This window comes from Thamnophis elegans, chromosome 4, assembly GCF_009769535.1.
Source record: "Thamnophis elegans isolate rThaEle1 chromosome 4, rThaEle1.pri, whole genome shotgun sequence".
Taxonomy (NCBI): domain Eukaryota; kingdom Metazoa; phylum Chordata; class Lepidosauria; order Squamata; family Colubridae; genus Thamnophis; species Thamnophis elegans.
In genome coordinates this window covers 6,510,598-6,530,708 of record NC_045544.1, presented here as the reverse complement: position 1 = coordinate 6,530,708, position 20,111 = coordinate 6,510,598, and the positions used below count along the sequence as shown (strand labels likewise).

Here is a 20,111-nt window from a genome sequence, read left to right as displayed (position 1 = left end):
ACGCGTAATAGGGTTGGGGAATGTTAAAGAGGAAAGCAGTTAAGACGGACAGTAGATGGCTCACAATTGTACAACTGCTAGCCTATCGGGTAAATTCCTGTTTTGTTTTTTTAAAAAAAACAAAGCCTTTGTTAAGTCAAAGTTCAGAGTTTTAAGGGTAGGTGACTTCTAGTAGCGTCTTCCGCTCTTCATTCTGCAGCTAAGCAATGTGAAGGCCATGTATGAAAGTTGTTGTGGCCCAGCAGGAGCCGTTGGAGCTGCCACCAGACTCCGACAGTGAGGGGCCCTATGAGTCGGCTCTGGAGGATGTGGAGGACCCTGGACAGGGTTCCGACTCCGAGTAGGGCGCAGAGAGGCTGGTTGGCCACCAGGTAGCGCCTGAGCCTTGGACCAGTGGGAAGGAGACAAGGGAGAGTGATCCAGAAGCCAGGAGTGAGTTGTTCCAGGATGCCTGGCACCGAAGAGCTACTAGGCATCAGGAACAATTACGCAATTGCAGGAGGTAATTGCGCTCAGCTGGTGGTCATTAGGCTCCTCCCCAGACTATAAAAAAGACTGCTTGTGCACACGCCCCTCTTGCAGAAGTCAACGCATTGACTAAAGAGAACTGTTGTAACTAACTTGGCAGGTTGGATTGCTGCCAAGGTTTGTCTGAGTTGCTGCCAAGGTTTGTCTGAGTTGCTGCCAAGGTCCTTATCTGTTTGTTTGCTTGGCTTTCAGCCACCGAGATTTTGGTCTTGCTATTAAAGTACATTCTAGTTAAGCTTGTCTCGGCTTTCGTTACTGGGTGGAGGAGGGGGTCAGAACAGGAAGTGTACCCATAGGTGTGACTAATTTTGCAAAAGTAATATACCTCTTCTTAAACTCTTGCTTTGTTTGGTTTTACTGGGTATGTCCATCCTAAGCTTGATCTCAGCTTTTCTTCTACTGTTAATGTTATTTATGCAATCAAGAATCGGTAGTTCCCCCCCCCCCCCTCATTTCTGCTTGCAGACAAAGCCACTCCAATCTGCAAGGAAAAATATCAGTAAGAACGATATACATGCTCTTACACTTGGCAGGCAAACTGTACCAAAAAAAAGCAGAGCCTGTATGAAACTAGCCAGGGGCATTTTTTTAAAAAAATCAGAACAATCAGGAAGCTGCACTGAGATGATGTACTAACTGAAAATAAAATTCAGAACATTCATTGAATATTCTCTTTGGTTATCCAGAGAATATTCTGCAGTGACCCAGAAGGTTTATATTAAGAAACTGAAAAGACCTCTGTTTTTTCTGTTATGGTCGACAAACAGGGCTGGAGTTTTTTGTTTGTTTTTTTTCATTACAGATGCTAATAATTTAAATCAGGCCTGTCAAACTGGCGGCCTGCAGGCTGGATGCGTCACAGGCAAGCAACGCCCACCTGGCTCCGCAAAGGCAAAAAATGTTGTGATACACAACGATAGGTTACGTGACGCGATCAGGTTTGACATCCTTGATCTAAATTATCTAAAATAATGTAATGTATTTTTTGGTGAAGGATTTCCTATTGTTTCCTGTTATGGCCCAGCAGGAGCCGTTGGAGCTGCCACCAGACTCCGACGGCGAGAGGCCCTATGAGTCAACTCTGGAGGATGTGGAGGACCCTGGACAGGGTTCCGATTCCGAGCAGGGCGCAGAGAGGCTGGTTGGCCACCAGGAGGCACCTGAGCCTTGGACCAGTGGGGAGGAGACAAGGGAGTGTGATCCTGAAGTCATGCATTGGAGCAGTGGGGAGGAGACAAGGGAGTTGTTCCTGGATGCCCGGCAACGCCGGGCAGATCGACGTAAAGAGCAGCTACGCAGTTACCAAAGATAATTGGACCCAGGTGATTGTATTTAGGCTCCTCTCAAGATTGTATTTAAAAAGAGACTGGGAGGAGCCTAGTTTTGCAGGATTCAACGTCATTCCTAACGCTGGAGAAGCTGTTATCTGTCGAAGTCTGAGTTGCTGCCAAGGTTCTTATCTGTTTGTTATGCTTGGCTTTCAGCCACCGAGGTTTTGGTTTCTTGCTAATAAAGTGCTGTGAAATTCCAGTTAAGCTTGTCTCGGCATTTGTTACTGGATGGAGAAGGGGGTCAGAACAGTTTCCTATGGAAATTTATTTTAATGTTTTAAAAAAGATCTTTTCTAAGCCATATCGTTAGGTCAATTTTTGTAATTTACAAACAAATACCATTTGGTGTATGCCACAACCTCACCTATTCTTACAGCCCTGTCATGATAAACGGGGGCAGTGTTAAATGGTCATAATTCAAGGACTCCTTGTAATAAGTTGAATGCAGTAGGAAGGAGCTTCTTAAGTAGCATGTATGTTAAAACAAGGTGGGAAAGAGTCAGGAATTAACAAATAAATGTGGATTGAATAGAAAAGCAAGTGGCCAATATGAAAGAATTACATTGAGGTGATTTGTTCATATTGCCAGAAGAAATGAGGATAAAATTATAAAACAAATATATGAAAGCCGACTAAATGGGCTGAAAGGGGGGGGGATTTTTTGCTCATGCCTATTTCACAGGAATCTTCCCAGATTGGCAATTTGCACTTGGCCCAGCCTAAATAAGGTTCAATGGCATTCAAGGGCAGGGGGAGTTGAACTTTGTCTTCTCGTGCCTACATAACGATTCCAGACTAATTCCCCACTTGACCCCCTCCCTCTGGCTCAGCCAGTCTCCATGACATGATCTTTTTCCTTTTCCAGAGATAAGCTAAGAAATTAGAACATAGCATAAGGTCCGAATTCTTGTACTTGTAATTCTAGATTATTTCTATGATTCAATGACGTCAAGTCTAATTTATTTTAGCATTATACAACTTAGAATAACATTAAAAACAAAAACCTTAATTAATAAATTTGGAATCCCATACAAAATGTCATTTGTTTCCTGAATAAATAACGCAATATTACATTGTTTAATATATTGAAGTGTGGAAATCAGGGTCTTATTTGATTTCTTTCCCTTTTCCGAGAATCACCTTAGTGAGAAAATATGCAGCTTGTAAAATTCATACCTAACAGGCACCAAAAATCTGTTATCAGTTAAGAGACAAAGCCTCCCTAAAAAAATTAACTTTAGCTAACAGTGATTTCTATACATATGCATGTTATAATTGGGTGTTATCAGAGATGGCATAATTAAATTTCTGCTTTGTGGTGGTAGTGGGCAAAGGGGGGGGGGGGAACCTGCCATTTCTGGTTCCATATGTTTAATAAAATCCTTATCATTTAGCAAACATCCAGTCTTTAAGTGGTTTTTGACTGTATTCAGATTTGACTCACATAAAGCAATAAGCTTCACAGAAGCATGAATTGTATTGGCATTCATATGACGTATTTTAATTTTAGAATATCAAATGGCATCAGGAAATAATCTAAAAAGAATTCCTACGTGCAAAGAAAAAGGAAGTATATTCCCCCTGGAGTGGATTAAAGACTAAATAGCACTAAATTAAATTGAGACATGTAATGTAACAGACTTAATATACAGATGTTAGAGGAAAGTGCATACTTTTTCTCAGGAATATGAGATGGATCCAGAAAAGTTATGTACTTTGACAAGGGTTAAAAATGCAGCCTTTTCTACGTTTTTTAAATAAACAGCTTAGAAGATCTGTTAATTAAAATCATAACCCCTTTTGAATCCGAGCCAATTTGGTATAGTGGTTAAGGTGCTGGTCTAGAAATCAGAACACAATGAGTTCTACTAGTCGTGGTTGGTTCACCGACAAAAGGGCGAACGACAAAACCGCGCCCGACTAAACCGCGATGACAAAACCGTGAGTTCTAAACCGCGCCGACAAATGAGCGCTGAAGCACGCCGACAACAGCGCGCCGACAGAAGCGCGCTCTAAACCTAACCCTAACCCTAAACCTAACTCTGACCCTGACCCTAACCCTTACCTTAACTTAAATCGCGCTTCTGTCGGCACGCTGTTGTCGGTGCGTTGATGACGTCACGGTTTTGTCGGCGCGCTTTTGTCGTGCGCGCATTTGTCGGATCATGGTCCTGGTTTTGTGTGACTTTGGAACACTTACTCTCTCACAACCCAACCCACTTCCCAGGGTTGTTGTTGTGCGGAAAATAGGGAGCATTACGTATGCTGCCTTCAACTAACAAATAAAGACAAGATAAAATAATAATTCTCACCAAAGGAATGGTACTTCCTCTCCCAGAAGTCCTGTACAGATCCTAGATCTATCTCTGGAATCTATCTCTAGTTGTATAGATCTATCTACACATCCTGGACTCTCTTATATCCTAGTGAGGCATCTTGGTAATTCTCTGTCCGCAGGGGTCTCCAACCTTGGCAACTTTATGACTTGTGCAGTTCAACTCCCAGAATTCCTCAGCCAGCATGTGCTGGCTGAGGAATTCTGGGAGTTGAAGTCCACAAATCATAAAGTTATCAAGGTTGGAGACCCCTGGACCATTGTACCACCCATTTTCTAGAAAATCTCCTGGACTTGTTGCCTAGAATGTAACTAGGGGTTTTAGGGGTAGGGGACAAATAAATTCAGCAAGAGGTAAAAATCAAACTTTCTTTTTTTTTTTTTAAAGGAACTGAAGAAATATAATATAGAAAGCCCAATTTACAAAAAATCAATACAACGTTCCCGGTAGATCAGAAGACACTGTTCATCCACTATAATTAATGACCATGGGAGAACGATGGCTTTCATCTTAAATATCAGCTCCCAAGAAATTAAAAAGCAGAAAAAAATAAACCTTGAACTCAATCTAAAATTACACATAATGCCCTACTTGTACAGAGACGAAAGAATAAGAGAGAATAAGGCTTCTAAAGTATAAAGACAAAAGATATCACAAGAACACAATCTCTAACTAGAGCAGTTATCTCTTCCTTAGAAGTTACTTCAATATAATACTATAACAAAGTTGTGGGGGGGGGGGCTGGGGGGGGTTGGCCATGGACCTTTCACTGCTTTGGGGTATACAGTAATCTCAGCTGCTTATCAGAGCAATTGGGCTGAAGATACTCTCCACTTTTTTCCTTAACTCGGAACAAAAACCTCTTGCTCCATACCTCCTTCTGCCTCTAGTTTTAAAAGAGCACAGCTTTGTCCCATTCAGAAAATGAAACTCTGGTGGAATCTTAGTTTAGTTTAGTTTAGTTTATTTGTCTTGTATGCCGCCCACTCCCGAAGGACTCCGGGCGGCTCACAATAAACAAGGGAAGGGGGTTTAAATAGACAAAAACAACACTTTAAAATACGCAACATTCACAGTTTCCGTGGGGCTGGATGTTTCACAAGCCCCCCGGCCTGCTGGAGCAGCCAGGACTTGGTGGCTTTGCGGAAGGCCGGGAGGGTAGTAAGGGTCCGGATCTCCACAGGGAGCTCATTCCAGAGGGCTGGAGCTGCAACAGAGAAGGCTCTCCCCCGGGGGGTCGCCAGCCGACAATGGCTGGCAGATGGAATCCGGAGGAGACCTAACCTGTGAGATCTAATGGGAGGTAATCGGCAGGAGGCGGTCTCTCAGGTACCCAGGTCCGATGCCATGTAGGGCTTTATAGGTAACGACCAGCACCTTGAAGCGGGTCCGGAGACTAATGGGTAGCCAGTGCAGCTCGCGGAGGATAGGTGTGACGTGGGTGTACCTGGGTGCACCCACAATCGCTCACGCGGCTGCGTTCTGGACTAACTGAAGTCTTCGAACACTCTTCAAGGGCAGCCCCATGTAGAGCGCGTTACAGGAATCTCCTGAATATATGCCATAAGCCTATGACTGATGCAACCTGATACTGCCTGGCATTTAACTGACAAGTGTGTGTAGGATTGTGCATGATGAGCGCCCCTATTCACATCATTCCCTCATCTCATTAATAATACAAATTTAACGAACTTGCTCCCACCTTCCATAATTCTGGCCACCTAAAGCTTATTACAGTATGAAGATGTTAATTAAGAGTTTAGAAAGGAGAGATCATTTCCCAATGACAAAGATTTATTCCATCAGCAAGAATAATAGGGTGCTTAATAATAATACTTCAGGTTCAAGATACCACCACTGTTTTTTAATAGTTTCATTTCAAAGTTTTACAAAGCTGGCTGGAACAAAAGTGAACCAGTTGGCATTAAAAGTTATCATTAAAAAATGACCGTGAATATTAAGGCTACCATTCACAGAAGAGCTCTTATAATTCTATATATATAAAAGCCTAATACCATTCACTCATCACAAAATCTCCAGAACCGTAAAGCCTACAAACTTGAAATTTGGCACGTATGTCTCTCTTGGCTTCTAGATACTCACTAAGAAAGGATTTTCCAAAATGACTATCAGATCATTAGTATTTCTTATACAGTAATTAACACACTCTGATGCTAAGGAGTTCTACTCCCCCTCCCCACCTCAAAAGAACTCTGTTCCAACTACCAGTTGCCTCACATTCTGTTACCTCAGTTCAAACTGGCAGACGTTCCACTCCTTCACTCAGTACTAAATGTCAGTACCTCACCAATCTGTCTACGTCTTCCACCTATGGAACTGCTTCCGGACTCAAGGTGGCAGGAGCAATATTCCCTTATGTGTTTCAATCACCGACCACCACTGAGCCAACGGAGTGAATTGTATTTGTCCTGCATTGCCCGATCACGTAGTTTCATTAAGGACCACGGGTATCCAGCTAGTTATATATAAGAGGCGAGGTGGCGCAGTGGTTAGGGTGCAGTACTGCAGGCCACTTCAGCTGACTGTTATCTGCAGTTCAGCGGTTCTAATCTCACCGGCTCAAGGTTGACTCAGCCTTCCATCCTTCCGAGGTGGGTGAAATGGGGACCCAGACTGTGGGGGCGATATGCTGACTCTGTAAACCACTTAGAGAGGGCTGAAAGCCCTATGAAGCGGTAGATAAGTCTAACTGCTATTGCTATTGCTATTGCTATAATTATACAGTGTGCAATAAAATGGAAGTATAATAAGTATAATAAATAAGTATAATATGTGCAGTAAAATGGAAGTATAATGGCGTATAATAAGAATAAGGAGCTTATTGTAAGTGTGCACAAAAATGAAAAAAATGTTTTGTCCTCAACTTGGAACAAATCATTTTGTTCTAGAAGTTCTTGTCAATCAGTGTTTTGCTGCTGAGGCTCTTCCATTGGTTTGCAACAACTGAGACCTGGAATGCTTTGAATGTCCCAGGATTTGGATGAAATAAAATCTGGACAGTGAGGGCTACCCTTGAAAAGTGTTCGGAGACTGCAACTAGTCCAGAATGCAGCCGCGCGAGCGATATTGGGTGTACCTAGGTACACCCACGTCACACCGATCCTCCGCGAGCTGCACTGGCTACCTATTGGTCTCCAGACGCAATTCAAGGTGTTGGTTATTACCTTTAAAGCCCTACATGGCTTAGGGCCAACATACCTCCGAGACTGCCTACTGCCACATTCCTCCCAACAGCCGGTGAGATCCCACAGGGTGGGCCTCCTTCAGATGCCGTCAGCCAGACAATGTCGGCTGGCGGCTCCCCGGAGGAGAGCCTTCTCTGTGGCTGCTCCGACCCTTTGGAACGAGCTACCCCCAGAAATCCGGACCTTGCCCACTCTCATGGCCTTCAGAAAAGCTGTGAAAACCTGGCTATTCCGGCAGGTCTGGGGCTGTTGACCTCATTGTTGAGGTCCAGCCCCGATCGTAACGAATGTATGTGTGTTGTTTTTAACATGTTTTTATTGTCATTTTTATTATTCCTCTTTCTTCGATGTAAGCCGCCCGGAGTCCTCCGGGATTGGGCGGCCTATAAATCGATTCAATAAATAAATAAATAAATAAATAAATAAATAAATAAATAAATAATAAATAAATAAATAAATAAATAAATAAATAAAAAAGCAAAACCAGTGTGTTGTTGCCCTTTCTTCCCTCAGCAGCTCCCAGTCCAGTCCATCCCATTAACCGTCATCTCCCCAGCACCTTCATTTCCCATTTCTACTCCATTACCAATGGCTTTTTCCATGTTCTCCTCTCCTCCACGCCCTCACTCTTACCTGAATGAAAGCAATGCATTTTGTACTGTACAACATGGCCCTGTATTAAAAATTGCAACTGGACACAGATCATCCTAAACCAATTGCTCTATCTACAGAATGGTTCGTACATACAGTAGAACCAATAGGAAAGAACACCAATTCGTTGTCAGAAGTTATGAACAATACAGTCCTCAACTTATTACCACAATTGAGCCCCCAAAATTTTCTGCTGTTAAGCGAGACATTTGTTAAGTTAGTTTTGCCCTATTTTACAACCTGTCTTGGCCCAGTCGTTAAGTGAATCCCTACAGTTTTTAAGTTAGTTGCTCGGTTGTTAAATGAATTTGACTTCCTCATTGACTTTGCTTGTCATAAGGTCACAAAAGGGGATCACATGACCTCAGGACACTGTAACCGTCATAAATATGAGTCAGTTGCTAAGTGTCTGAATTTTGATCACATGACCATGGGGATGCTGCAATGGTCATAAGTGTGAAAAATGGTCATAAGTCGCTTTTTTCAATGCCATTGTAACTCGAATTGTCACTAGAGGAACTGTTGTAAATCGAGGACTACCTGCACTTAGCAATAGCAATAGCAGTTAGACTTATATACCGCTTCATAGGGCTTTCAGCCCTCTCTAAGTGGTTTACAGAGTCAGCATATTGCCCCCACAGTCTGGGTCCTCATTTCACCCACCTCGGAAGGATGGAAGGCTGAGTCAACCTTGAGCCGGTGAGATTTGAACCGCCGAACTGCAGATAGCAGTCAGCTGAAGTGGCCTGCAGTACTGCACCCTAACCACTGCGCCACCTCGGCTCTTATCTCTTAATTGCACAAGACAAAGACAGACTTAACCTTAATTTCAACTGGGAAACTGTGAGCATCCTAGACCAGCTGAGTCCAAAAATGCTTAAAGCAGCCTGGCAGGCAGACAAATCAGCCATCAACAGATACACAGAAATAAGCAACATCTACCTACCATTCAAAAGAAACGATCAAAAATCTAAAAAGAAAACAAAAAGACCAAAGCTGCTCCTTGCCAGCAGATACCCAGATAAGCAGAGATTATTACAGGATTAACAACAGACAATCAATCAAACTATGGACAAAGAACTACCAAAAAATACTCTCTCAAATGTGGACGAAGAAAGCCATTAATTTATAAACAGAGAGCAAACCCCACCCTCTTCTAGCACTGATGATGTTACCTAGTTGGATAATAAAACACCTGCAAGAAAATAAAACCAGTTCAGAAAGCATTAAGGATCTCACAATACAGTAAAACTTTTTCACATGACTATAATTTCTAAGCTTGAAATATTTCAATGCTAGAAGCTAAATCCACCCAACCAAAACCAGTCTCTTCCTGACTGTATACAAAGCTGATACCTGTGAACAGAAAATAAGTCAGAGTACATAGCAAATTAGGAAGGAAAAAGAAAATACATACCGCCAGAGCTTTCGAGAGTTTGGTTCTGTAACTGTTGAGGACAATGGTAACAAAATCCTGTTGAGGAACATAAGCATATCCACCAAGCAAGTAAACTTTTCTTACGCGAACTAAATCCACCGCATCACAAAAAGGGACCTGTTTAAAAAAAAAAAAAGTATGATCTATAAAATAGCAGCAATAGCAATAGCAGTAGACTTATATACCGCTTCATAGGGCTTTCAGCCCTCTCTAAGCGGTTTACAGAGAGTCAGCATATTGCCCCCAACAATCTGGGTCCTCATTTTACCCACCTCGGAAGGATGGAAGGCTGAGTCAACCCTGAGCCGGTGGGATTTGAACCGCTGAACTGCTGATCTAGCAGTAGCCTGCAGTGCTGCATTTAACCACTGCGCCACCTTGGCTCTAAAAGAATAGACTACCATTGCATTTCAATTAATTATACGAAATTCTATTTAAAACTACAATAAATCATTTTTATCCAGCCTAGGGTTGGATAATCACCTAGCATCAGCTAGCCAGTATGTCGTTTGCCTTTTGGGGGTATGCGCGATGGATCCTTTAGTCCAAAACATGTGGAGATTTAAAACAAATCAATTTTAAAAATCCAGGAAAGAAAATTTTCATTTCAAACCATGCGATGTGAAAACCACAGTCTAGTTTCCACTGGATATGTCGAAACTAACTTTATCAGCCACGCTACCTGGGAATTCTAGGCACACCAGTCCTGATATGCCCTGATTATGTTAGGGAAAACTAAATTAAGAATATCTAGATGTCACAAGGTACGTATTGTACAACTGCGTGAATTTCTATGTAAATTGACATGATTGCAAATTGCTGATTAGGTGCTTTCATTTCACAAAAGATATATATTTAAAACTAAATATGTGGATTAACATGCAAATGTATTGCATGCATGCTGACTCTGTAAACCGCTTAGAGAGGGCTGAAAGCCCTATGAAGCGGTATATAAGTCTAACTGCTATAAATGGACCGCATTGTTTTAGTACACGTTACTTTTGACAGTCTCTCCTGAGAGAAATAGAGACTCTGGTTGGGAGATTACATAGCAGTTAGCAGTTAGACTTATATACCGCTTCATATGGCTTTCAGCCCTCTCTAAGCGGTTTACAGAGTCAGCATATTGCCCCCAACAACAATCCGGGTCCTCATTTTACCCACCTCGGAAGGATGGAAGGCTGAGTCAACCTTGAGCCGGTGAGATTAGAACCGCTGAACTGCAGATAACAGTCAGCTGAAGTGGCCTGCAGTACTGCACCCTAACCACTGCGCCACCTCGGCTCTATACATATAATGTATATGTACATTACCGTATATACTCGAGTATAGGCCGACCCGAATATAAGCCGAGGCACCTAATTTTACCACAAAAAACTGGAAAAGTTATTGACTCGAGTATAAGCCTAGGGTAGGAAATGCAGCAGCTACCGGTAAATTTCAAAAATAAAAATAGATACCAATAATGTTTTTGAATATTTATTTCAAAGAAAAACAGTAAACTAGCGGTGTATTCAATGAAATACTTCACTCACCTCATGATGCTGATGTCCCGCTGTGATGATGATGTCCCGTGCAGCCGCGGGAGCGATGTCCCGCCTCCTATGACACACGGCACAGTGATTCCTATCATTGGATCACTGTACCAGAGGAGGTGGGACATCGCTATGTGGCTGCTTGCCATAACAAGGAGGAGGTGGGACATCGTTGCAGAGCGGCAGGAGGGGGAGGAAGGGGAATCGTAAGACAGCCCTGCATTACATTAGAACGTGAGGAGGGGGGATGGTGCGGTGCGCGCTGCGCGGCAAACTGACACAGAGGGAGGGGAAACTCACAGGGGCACTGGGCCATTCACGAGTGTCACCCAGCGGCATGGCCCCGCCCCTTTTTCTCCTCCATTTCGGGCAAATTTTTCACTGACTCGAGTATAAGCCGAGGCGGCTTTTTTCAGCCCAAAAAGTGGGCTGAAAAACTAGGCTTATACTCGAGTATATACAGTATATCTATATATACATATAATGTCTTGGGAGGGTAGGATCATATAACAAGAGGGCACATTATCAGTAAATCTATATACGGGAGCCGAAGTATAAGCAGAAGTGTTTCTGTTATTTTCAGATATTAAAATTATTTCTAAATTATTTCTAGAACTCAGAGCGATCAAGAGTGCTTCCTGAAGTAGGACACATGGCCTTGTTGAATATATTAATTAGCTCTGTGAAGCAGATCTGAAGTAGTACTTGTAAGTTCAAGTTTCAGCAAATGCTTCTTCAGACAAACTCCGGCTTTTTCTTAAACATAAGTTACATTTCAATAGCCCGACCTTGTACTTTCACCCTGGAATAATATTCATCCGCTTATTTGCATAGATATTGGTAGTGCACTGTAGTATTAGGATATAGATCGAAACAGGTAGAATTTTGCTTAGGACCATTTATGTAGAAGAAAAGGATAGAGGGCAGAGTTAAATGTGTCATCGCTCTGGAATTGTTATATTCCCACAAAAAATCCAAGCAAGTGGAGTGGGTTCTCGGCTAATGACTGGCGGAATTTGACAATAAAGACTGCAGGGATTGCTATCACTAAGAAATATGATGTAAGGATGTTCAACTTTTCAATATCCTTGCTTAGCCATGGAAATTCCAGTCCCACGTGCTGTTATAACTTGAGGACTACCTGTAAATCAATCACCCACATTTTACACAAAAAGAAAGAACTGTTGTCTGAAATAATAGCACTGCTCTTTTGAATAGAAAAACAGTAAAACCAGGAAGGGAACGATGGAGAATTGCAACGTATCATCACAGCTGCCATCTGCTCGCTTACCTTATAGAAGACGTTATTTTTCAGTTCATTGATACCAATTGCAGGAGTTGCATTGTTCAGCTTGTCTGCCATATTCAGCTTTTCAGTTTCTGGAAGCTAAAACAATTGTTGTATTTTTAATATTCATTGACAATTCTGCACCTGAATAACTAACTCTGGATTAACTCTATAGAAGTGTGAACATTATATGATTAGAAAAGTTATTAAGGGTTAAAAAGGAAGACATGCATGAAAATGATAAAAACTAGCACACAAAAGGAGCACTAAAATAATTGAGTAGCAGCAAGCTTCATGTACACACACTTTCACTTGCGGAGGCTTTTATTTAGTTGTACTAATAGCACAGCACCATCTTGTGTTGTGCTGAACGATGAATGGCAATTATTTAGATCAAATAAACTAACCAAATCCTATTTTATGAACCAAGATCATTTCAACACCTGAGTTCATGTTGAACACAGCTCCAATAATAATTCTCTTCTTATGTAGAAACTATGACTTACCACTTTATACTGTGTGTGTGTGTGTGTGTGTGTGTATAGTATAAAGTGGTAAGTCATAGTTTATATGTATATATATATCCGAAACTTTGCCAAGACAATCTCAATCTTACACAGGAAAAGACCCGAATACAACAAGACCAGCATATACATATACATATACATATACATATACATATACATATACATATACATATACATATACATATACATATACATATACATATACATATACATATACATATACATATACATATAAATACATACATATATATATAAAATTTATATGTGTGTGTGTATTGCATTTGTGCATACCAGGAGTTGTGACACAATACATACATATGTATGTATGTATGTATGTATGTATGTATGTATGTATGTGTTTGTATGTATACACACAACACACACCAGTGGTGGGATTCAAATAATTTAACAACTGGTTCTCTGCCCTAATGACCATCTGGGTAGGTGGGGCTCGGTGGTCATGTGACTGGGTGGATGTGGCCAACTCAAGGTCACTCAGGTCGACAGGCGTTTTGCCTTAGCTCGACAGGCGCTTCGCCTTAGCTCTTACAATGTAATCAGGGTTAACCGGAGAGGCATCTTCTGTTAGCAGGGCAATAAAGACGAGGCTAGAAACAACACTAGAATGTTTCCTTCCTGCCTTCCTTACAGGATTAGCCCTGTAAAGTGGAAAAAAACAAAAGATTTCTTCCAACAACCGGTTCTCCAAACTGCTTAGAAAGTTACCAACCGGTTCTCCCAAATAGGTGCGAACTGGCTGAATCTCACCACTGACACACACACACACACACAATTGTGTCCCAGCAATTCTGTTGAATCTTCACTCTGACCACAATTTGGCTGGGACAAAATCTGAAGGAACTCCAGAATGATCATTTGGATCAAGCAGAATGATTAAATGTGTCACTCTGGGTGTCTTCCACCTCCCCATGACCTGGATGTCACTCAATCTTTACAGCATTCTCCTTTCCTTCCCTCCATCTCATCAACCACTGCTACCATTGGCTTGTGCAACCATTTCCTATAATGGTCTCAGCGGTAATGAAAAGGCTTCCAACATGACGTTTCCAACAGGCCTTCTACTCAAAACATTATGGTCATATTCAGAACAAATAACGTAACATCGCTCAGTATATGGACCAAAACATCTAAAATGATATTTCAGTCTTAATATTGAGCATCCCAAAACCAGTGTTAAGTATAGACTTTTTCATACGTGGAAATGTTGCAGTCATTATTTCTTTGGATGTACAGTATTTTAAAGCCATAAAATATTCACCTCTTAACAACTTCTCCAAATATCAGTATGGTGTACATAGTAAATGGTATAAAGCTTCAGAATGAAGATCCAAACCATAAAATTCACCCCATCAACTGTACATAAGCTTAAGAACACATGTAAGAAGTACATGTTTTGTAATAGTGTAATCCGCACAAAAGAGCAGAAGTTTGTAAAAGGAGAACACGATGTTATAATAAAATAAAATAATTAAAATGTTCTAATTTCTGAATTGCTTGGTTACTGAAGAGGTGGTTCTCTCACTGTTTCAGCTCATGCAACAAATCCGATGAAAGGTTAAGTGCAATGATTTAGAAAATCCCAAGTGGAATCAGATTAGAAAACAGAATGTCAGTTCTAACAACTGGCATTCACATACGCACACATTAACCGTGCATTCAGCAATGAAATGTTCATATTCTCCAGTTTTGTTACAGTGAAGTAATTTATTGAGTTCCAAAGCGATTAATATCATTGCTACCTTTCAATCCACTAATACTACAATGCATACCGCAAAACATGTACAAGATATTGAAGGGCATCGGAAAAGAGGTTCCTTTCCACAGAAAAACTAAAATGAGCCTGCATTATTAAAGCTATTTTATTCTTCGTATTAGTCTGATTTTTCCAGGGTTTGTATGTTACCATTGTGAACATAAAAATAAACAAAATGATTTATTTTATTCAGACAGCAATTCGCCGAGCAGTTCACCCCAAAAGCTATACTTTTAGAACAGCAGTATAACATTTGGCATAATATTCAAATAAGCCAAATTCTACAGACTTCTGCACCAATGTTTTCAGCTTTATTTAGAACCAACTGTATCTGGCTGAACCTCAGAAGGTCTGCAGAAATTGTTGCATTTATACTTAAAAGCTTCCTATTGTTCAATCCTCCTTGCTTTATTATTCCTCTGAGCCAGAGGTGGGTTCCTACCAGTTCGCACCTATTCGGTAGAACCGGTTCGTCAAATCTACCGAAACGGTTAGAAGAGGTTCCACCAGTGGACCCGGAAAGCAGGCCACACCTACAGAAGAGGTTCCAAAAAATTTTGAAACCCACCACTGGTCCTTGGATATGATTATTCTACACTCTCATGCTCATATTTATAAAACTCAGGGCCTCTGTGAAAGGTAAGGATGACTACTGCGTTTGTGGTGCAATCAGAACATTGCGTGTGTTGAAGTTGTTTTAACGCAAACTAAAGATGCCTTTTAAAAAACAAGTTGACATCCTATTCTTATGCATGCCAGTGCTGTGTGTGAGGTAATTTAAGGTGGTTCTGACAAGTGTCGTCGGCATCTTCATATCCGGTCACATGGGCGGCAAGCCACTCCCATCCGGTCACATGGGCGGCAAGCCACTCCCACAAAGGAGGCCACACCCACAGAGTAGGTTCGAACAATTTTTGAAACCCACCCCTGCTCTGAGCATATTGTGCATTTGTATTGTTGTTGTTTTGAGTCCTTACATTTGTATTTAAAACTTCTTTAACTAAGGATTGAAGGAAACTCATCCGTTGCTGTCAAAGGTGCTGATCCAATAGCTATTCTTCATAGCTAAAAAAGGACTTAACATTTATTAGGATTAATCTATTGTGAGACCCCCGCGAAAAGACCTTCCTGCTGGTGGCTTCTTCTCTATGGTGAATATCATTTGATCAAAAGTATAACTGGCCACTACTTGGGTTGCAGTTTTGTCAGAGAGGATCACAAATGGAAATAAGAGCTGGTCAAGTGGTTGGTTTAAATGTGTTGCTGCTACCATGGAGGGAGGGGAACGATGGTGTGGATTTCAACACGTTGCATGGAGCCACAATGCACCAGCCATTTCTTCCCCTGAAGTCAGCATGCCATGTATTGGTGCCATGTGAATCTTCCGTTATGAAGCCCAGTTTTATCAAGTAGTCCAGTGATGGCAAATCTTTTAGACACCGAATGCCCAAACTGCACACATGCATGGCCAAACTGAAAGGTGTGTGCACATGCAAATGAGCTGATGCACAGACATGTGTGAATGTGCGCATGCACAGACATGCTTAAATGTGCACATGCAGGCATGTGAATGTGCACATGGACAGACATGTGTGAATGTGTGCATGCACTGACACACACAAATATTCGCATGCACAAATGTGCACATGTGCGGATATGCATGCATGCTCAGCAGAGACTTGAAGACCGGTGGGAGGCAGGACATTCCAACACCAGCAGCGCGGCGAGAGGTAAGATCTTTTTTTTTCTTTTGTGAACTTCTGTTTCGTTGTTTGCACAGAAACAGAAGCTCACGAAAGAAACTCCACGAAGATCTGGGGCGACAGCGCATGTGCCAGCAGAGAGGGCTCTTCGTGCCACCTCTGGCACGCGTGCCACAGGTTCACCACCACAGAAGTAGCCTATTTAAATTATTTTTTTAAAAAATGTATATTTGTAAAAAAAAAAAACATGTCTTTGCATTTAAGACAGAATGTGTATAGTTACGTTTTGGTTCGTTCTGAATTATTTTTACAATTTGCAGCTGACTATAAAAGCACTCCTAGGAGGATCTATTTAGATATCTCTTGAAAATCAGCATCTGTTTCTCATCAAACACAGAAAATTAACAAATTGAAACTCTTAATGAGCATGGTGTTTTTTTCCACCCTAAGTTGCTTCCATTATGTTTATGGAAGTAAGAGGAGGCAGCTGTCCAGTTAGACTTCAAACACATTTTGCTTTTACCAAAACTGTTGAAACTCTACCATATGCCCACAGCAAGCCCAGCCAAAGACAATATTCTCAGAGCCTAACTTCATTAAACTTCTCCATTGTCAACACAGATATCTCTGCACATTATAGAACTAAGATAATAAAAATGTGCAAAATGTGTAGAGAAGACCTATGGCTACATGTTGGAATAGCAGAAACATAGAATTAGGAACAAAGCAACTTTGCTGGCACTATGCTTTGAGAGGGCCATGGTTCTCTCTTTCCTGCCATACTACCCATCCCTCTTTCCTATTTTTCTCGGTTCCACCACAAATCCGCGAAGCCCTTTTCCACGGAGACATAAGCGCGAAGACTAATTCGCGCCGTTCTAAGTGCTAAGGAAAAACGCGACCCTACCACGATGACATAATCGCGGAGGGCAAATTCGCGCATTCCCAAGCACTCAGTACCCTAAACCTAACCCTAAACCTAACCCTAAACCTAACCCTAAAACAAACCCCTAAACCTAATCCTAACCCTTACCTTAATTGAAGTCGGCTTTCTGCCGCGGCGCCGTTTTAAAGCGCCCTTCTGTTGCCGCGCTGTTGTCGCGGCGGTGATGACGTGCGGTGATGACGTCGCGGCTTTAGCGCCGCGATTTTATCACCGTGATTTTGACGAGCGCGGTTTTGTCGTGCCACGATTTTTCTCAACTGCAATCCCCCAAACTTGGTGCATCTATGCCACCGCACATCCCACTGATGTTTCTTACCCATCTTTGCTTCGATTAATCAAAGTCCCCCATATCGACTTTTCTAGCACCTGCCTGGTCTTCCGTGACATTGCCAACAATTTGCTTCCTTTCTGATGCTGGATATAGCTGCAATTAGCAATTCCCAGCTGTCTCTTCCTACCAGTGACGTGCGGTGAGGTTTATGGCTGGTGAGGCAAAAAGAAAGAAAGCGGGTTTTGCCCGGTGTCAAGAAAGAGGCTTTTGGCCGCTCCGGCGCTATGTCTGCCATAGAGGCTTTTGGACGCCCCGGCGCTGTGTCCGCCATAGAGGAAAAACTTCCTTACACCAACGGAAGACTTTAAAAGCAGAGAGGACCTATGGAAAGCTTCAAAGAATCAATGCTGGATGGAAGCAAAGCCGCCCTGCTGCCCAGGCGCTAGAGGCAAAAGCCGCCATGCCGCTATGTCCAAAAGCCCTGCTGCTATGTCCAACATAAAAAAAAGTGCCAGCCCGCGCGCCAGCAGAGACGGGTAAAACACACACACACACACACACAAACATTACTTACAATAATACAATTACTTACAAATTACATTAATTTTGAATTCCTCCCCCTCCTTCCAACCCACATACCTTTTCCAGCTGTTTCACAGAGGATTTCAACTCTGCTCTTGCCTGCCATGATGAAAATGTAAAAATGTAAAAGGAAAAAGGCAAAAGCTGCTGAGGTCAGGCTGGGTCAGCTGCTGCCAGAGTCCCCAATGGATGACTCTGCTTAACTGTTTAAAAAAGCCTCTTAAAAAAACTGCCCTCTACAGGAGGAGGCAAGAGAACCACGTGCCTCATCTACATAAGGAATTTTTCGCCTTTTAACCCTTGCTTAACTCTGCTCGGGTGATCATAAAGTCAGACTAAATGAGGCACGTGGTTCTCCCGCCTCCTCCTGTAGAGGGCGCTTTTTTAAGAGGCTTTTTTAAACAGTTAAGCACTGAGTCGTCCACTGTGACTCTGGCAGCAACTAGCTCAGCCTTTTTCCTTTTAATTTTTCTTTTCTTTTCATGATGACAGTCGTGAGGCCCTGCCTCCCTTGCCTCCACGCCACTGCTTCCTACCCCACCTTTCCAGGATTGCAGGACACACTTCACATTAAAGGCCTGCCTTGTAGAAACCTACCAGTTTCCCTCATTAAGGCATCTCTGGGGCACAGCGTGCAAATTTAAGTGTGAAAAGCTAAACAAAAGCCGAGACCTTGGCTTCAAGCATTTGAGGTTACTGCCAAGGCAACTGCTTCTTCTATCTTTTTTTCTTTTGTAGGAAGGAAAAGGAAAAGGAGGGACAAGCTGGCAGCATGGTGGTATAGGTGCCAAAAGTTGGAACAGAAGATATGCTTTAAAAAAATAACATCTAAGAGAAAGACAAGAACTGTGTTTTAATACAAAGCAAGCCAGCCAGTGGCACATTCCCTGGAAGTAATAGGTATTCTATCTAAACCGTTTGGTTATTAAACAAGATTTATATAGAAAATAAAGCCATGTGGCTTCTGCGTTTTGTCTTCTTACATCTGGCCTTTCCAACACTATGAGTCTGTGACTGGGCAAATTTTAGTCTATTTCTAAGATTTATATCCTGTCACAATGGAAAGATTACAGGCAATGTACCCCAAATCCTCCACAATATAACAACAACAACAACAAAATGGAAAAGAATTCAGACTAAAATCGTAACACAAAACCAAGATGACATCTCACAACAATATCAAGCAACATCTGCATATTTGGCATGGATTTGACTTCAGTCTCTTTAACCTCTTAAGGTTAAAGCTCTAAGAACCTTAAAGGTCTTAGCATTATCTCTGGATGGCCATGAAAGTAAGGCTTGGTTTGGTCTAAAAGAGGAGAACCATCCGTCACAATGTCTGCCTCTGTGTGCACCCTCCGTTGGACCTCCTGAAAGGAAGGGACTTTCAGGAGGCAATCTTTGTTTTTATCCAAGTTACAAAGGCAGAATTTGCAATTGTCTCCGCGATAGATAAACCCCAATAGCAATAGCAATAGCAGTTAGACTTATATACCGCTTCATAGGGCTTTCAGCCCTCTCTAAGCGGTTTACAGAGTCAGCATATCGCCCCCAACAACAATCCGGGTCCTCATTTTACCCACCTCGGAAGGATGGAAGGCTGAGTCAACCTTGAGCCGGTGAGATTAGAACAGCCGAACTGCGGAACTGCAGTCAGCTGAAGTAGCAATGCAGAGCTTTGTAAGCAATAACCAGCTGCTTCAATTGCATTCAGAAATAACAAGACTAACCCATGTACTCCAATAACAATGTTTCTATATGATGATACTGGGATTAGTCAGTAAACCGAAGTTTCTGGGTGATCTTCAAAGCAGTCCCACCAGGGGTGGGATTCTACCTGTTCAGCCCAGTTCGGGCGAACCACTAGGTCCGAAGATCAGCTGAGAGTAAACCGATTCTCTCCTCCGGGTGGTCGCCAGTCGGCATTGGCCAGTGGATGGAATTCGGAGGAGGCCTAATCTGTGGGATCTAATCGGTCTATTGGAGGTAATTGGC

The 20,111-nt window shown here is 42.2% G+C and overlaps 1 protein-coding gene across 1 annotated transcript in view; it reads right to left on the bottom strand.

Moving 5' to 3' along the window:
- PRIM2 (DNA primase subunit 2) overlaps window positions 1-20,111 on the bottom strand; it is a 112,675-nt gene that overhangs the window by 68,016 nt on the left and 24,548 nt on the right. Inside the window, exons 6-7 of the mRNA XM_032216834.1 lie at window positions 12,317-12,412; window positions 9,470-9,607 (exon numbers count right to left, since the gene is read on the bottom strand). Coding sequence (XP_032072725.1) covers window positions 9,470-9,607; window positions 12,317-12,412 — 234 coding nt within the window. The remainder of the gene's footprint in view (window positions 1-9,469; window positions 9,608-12,316; window positions 12,413-20,111) is intronic.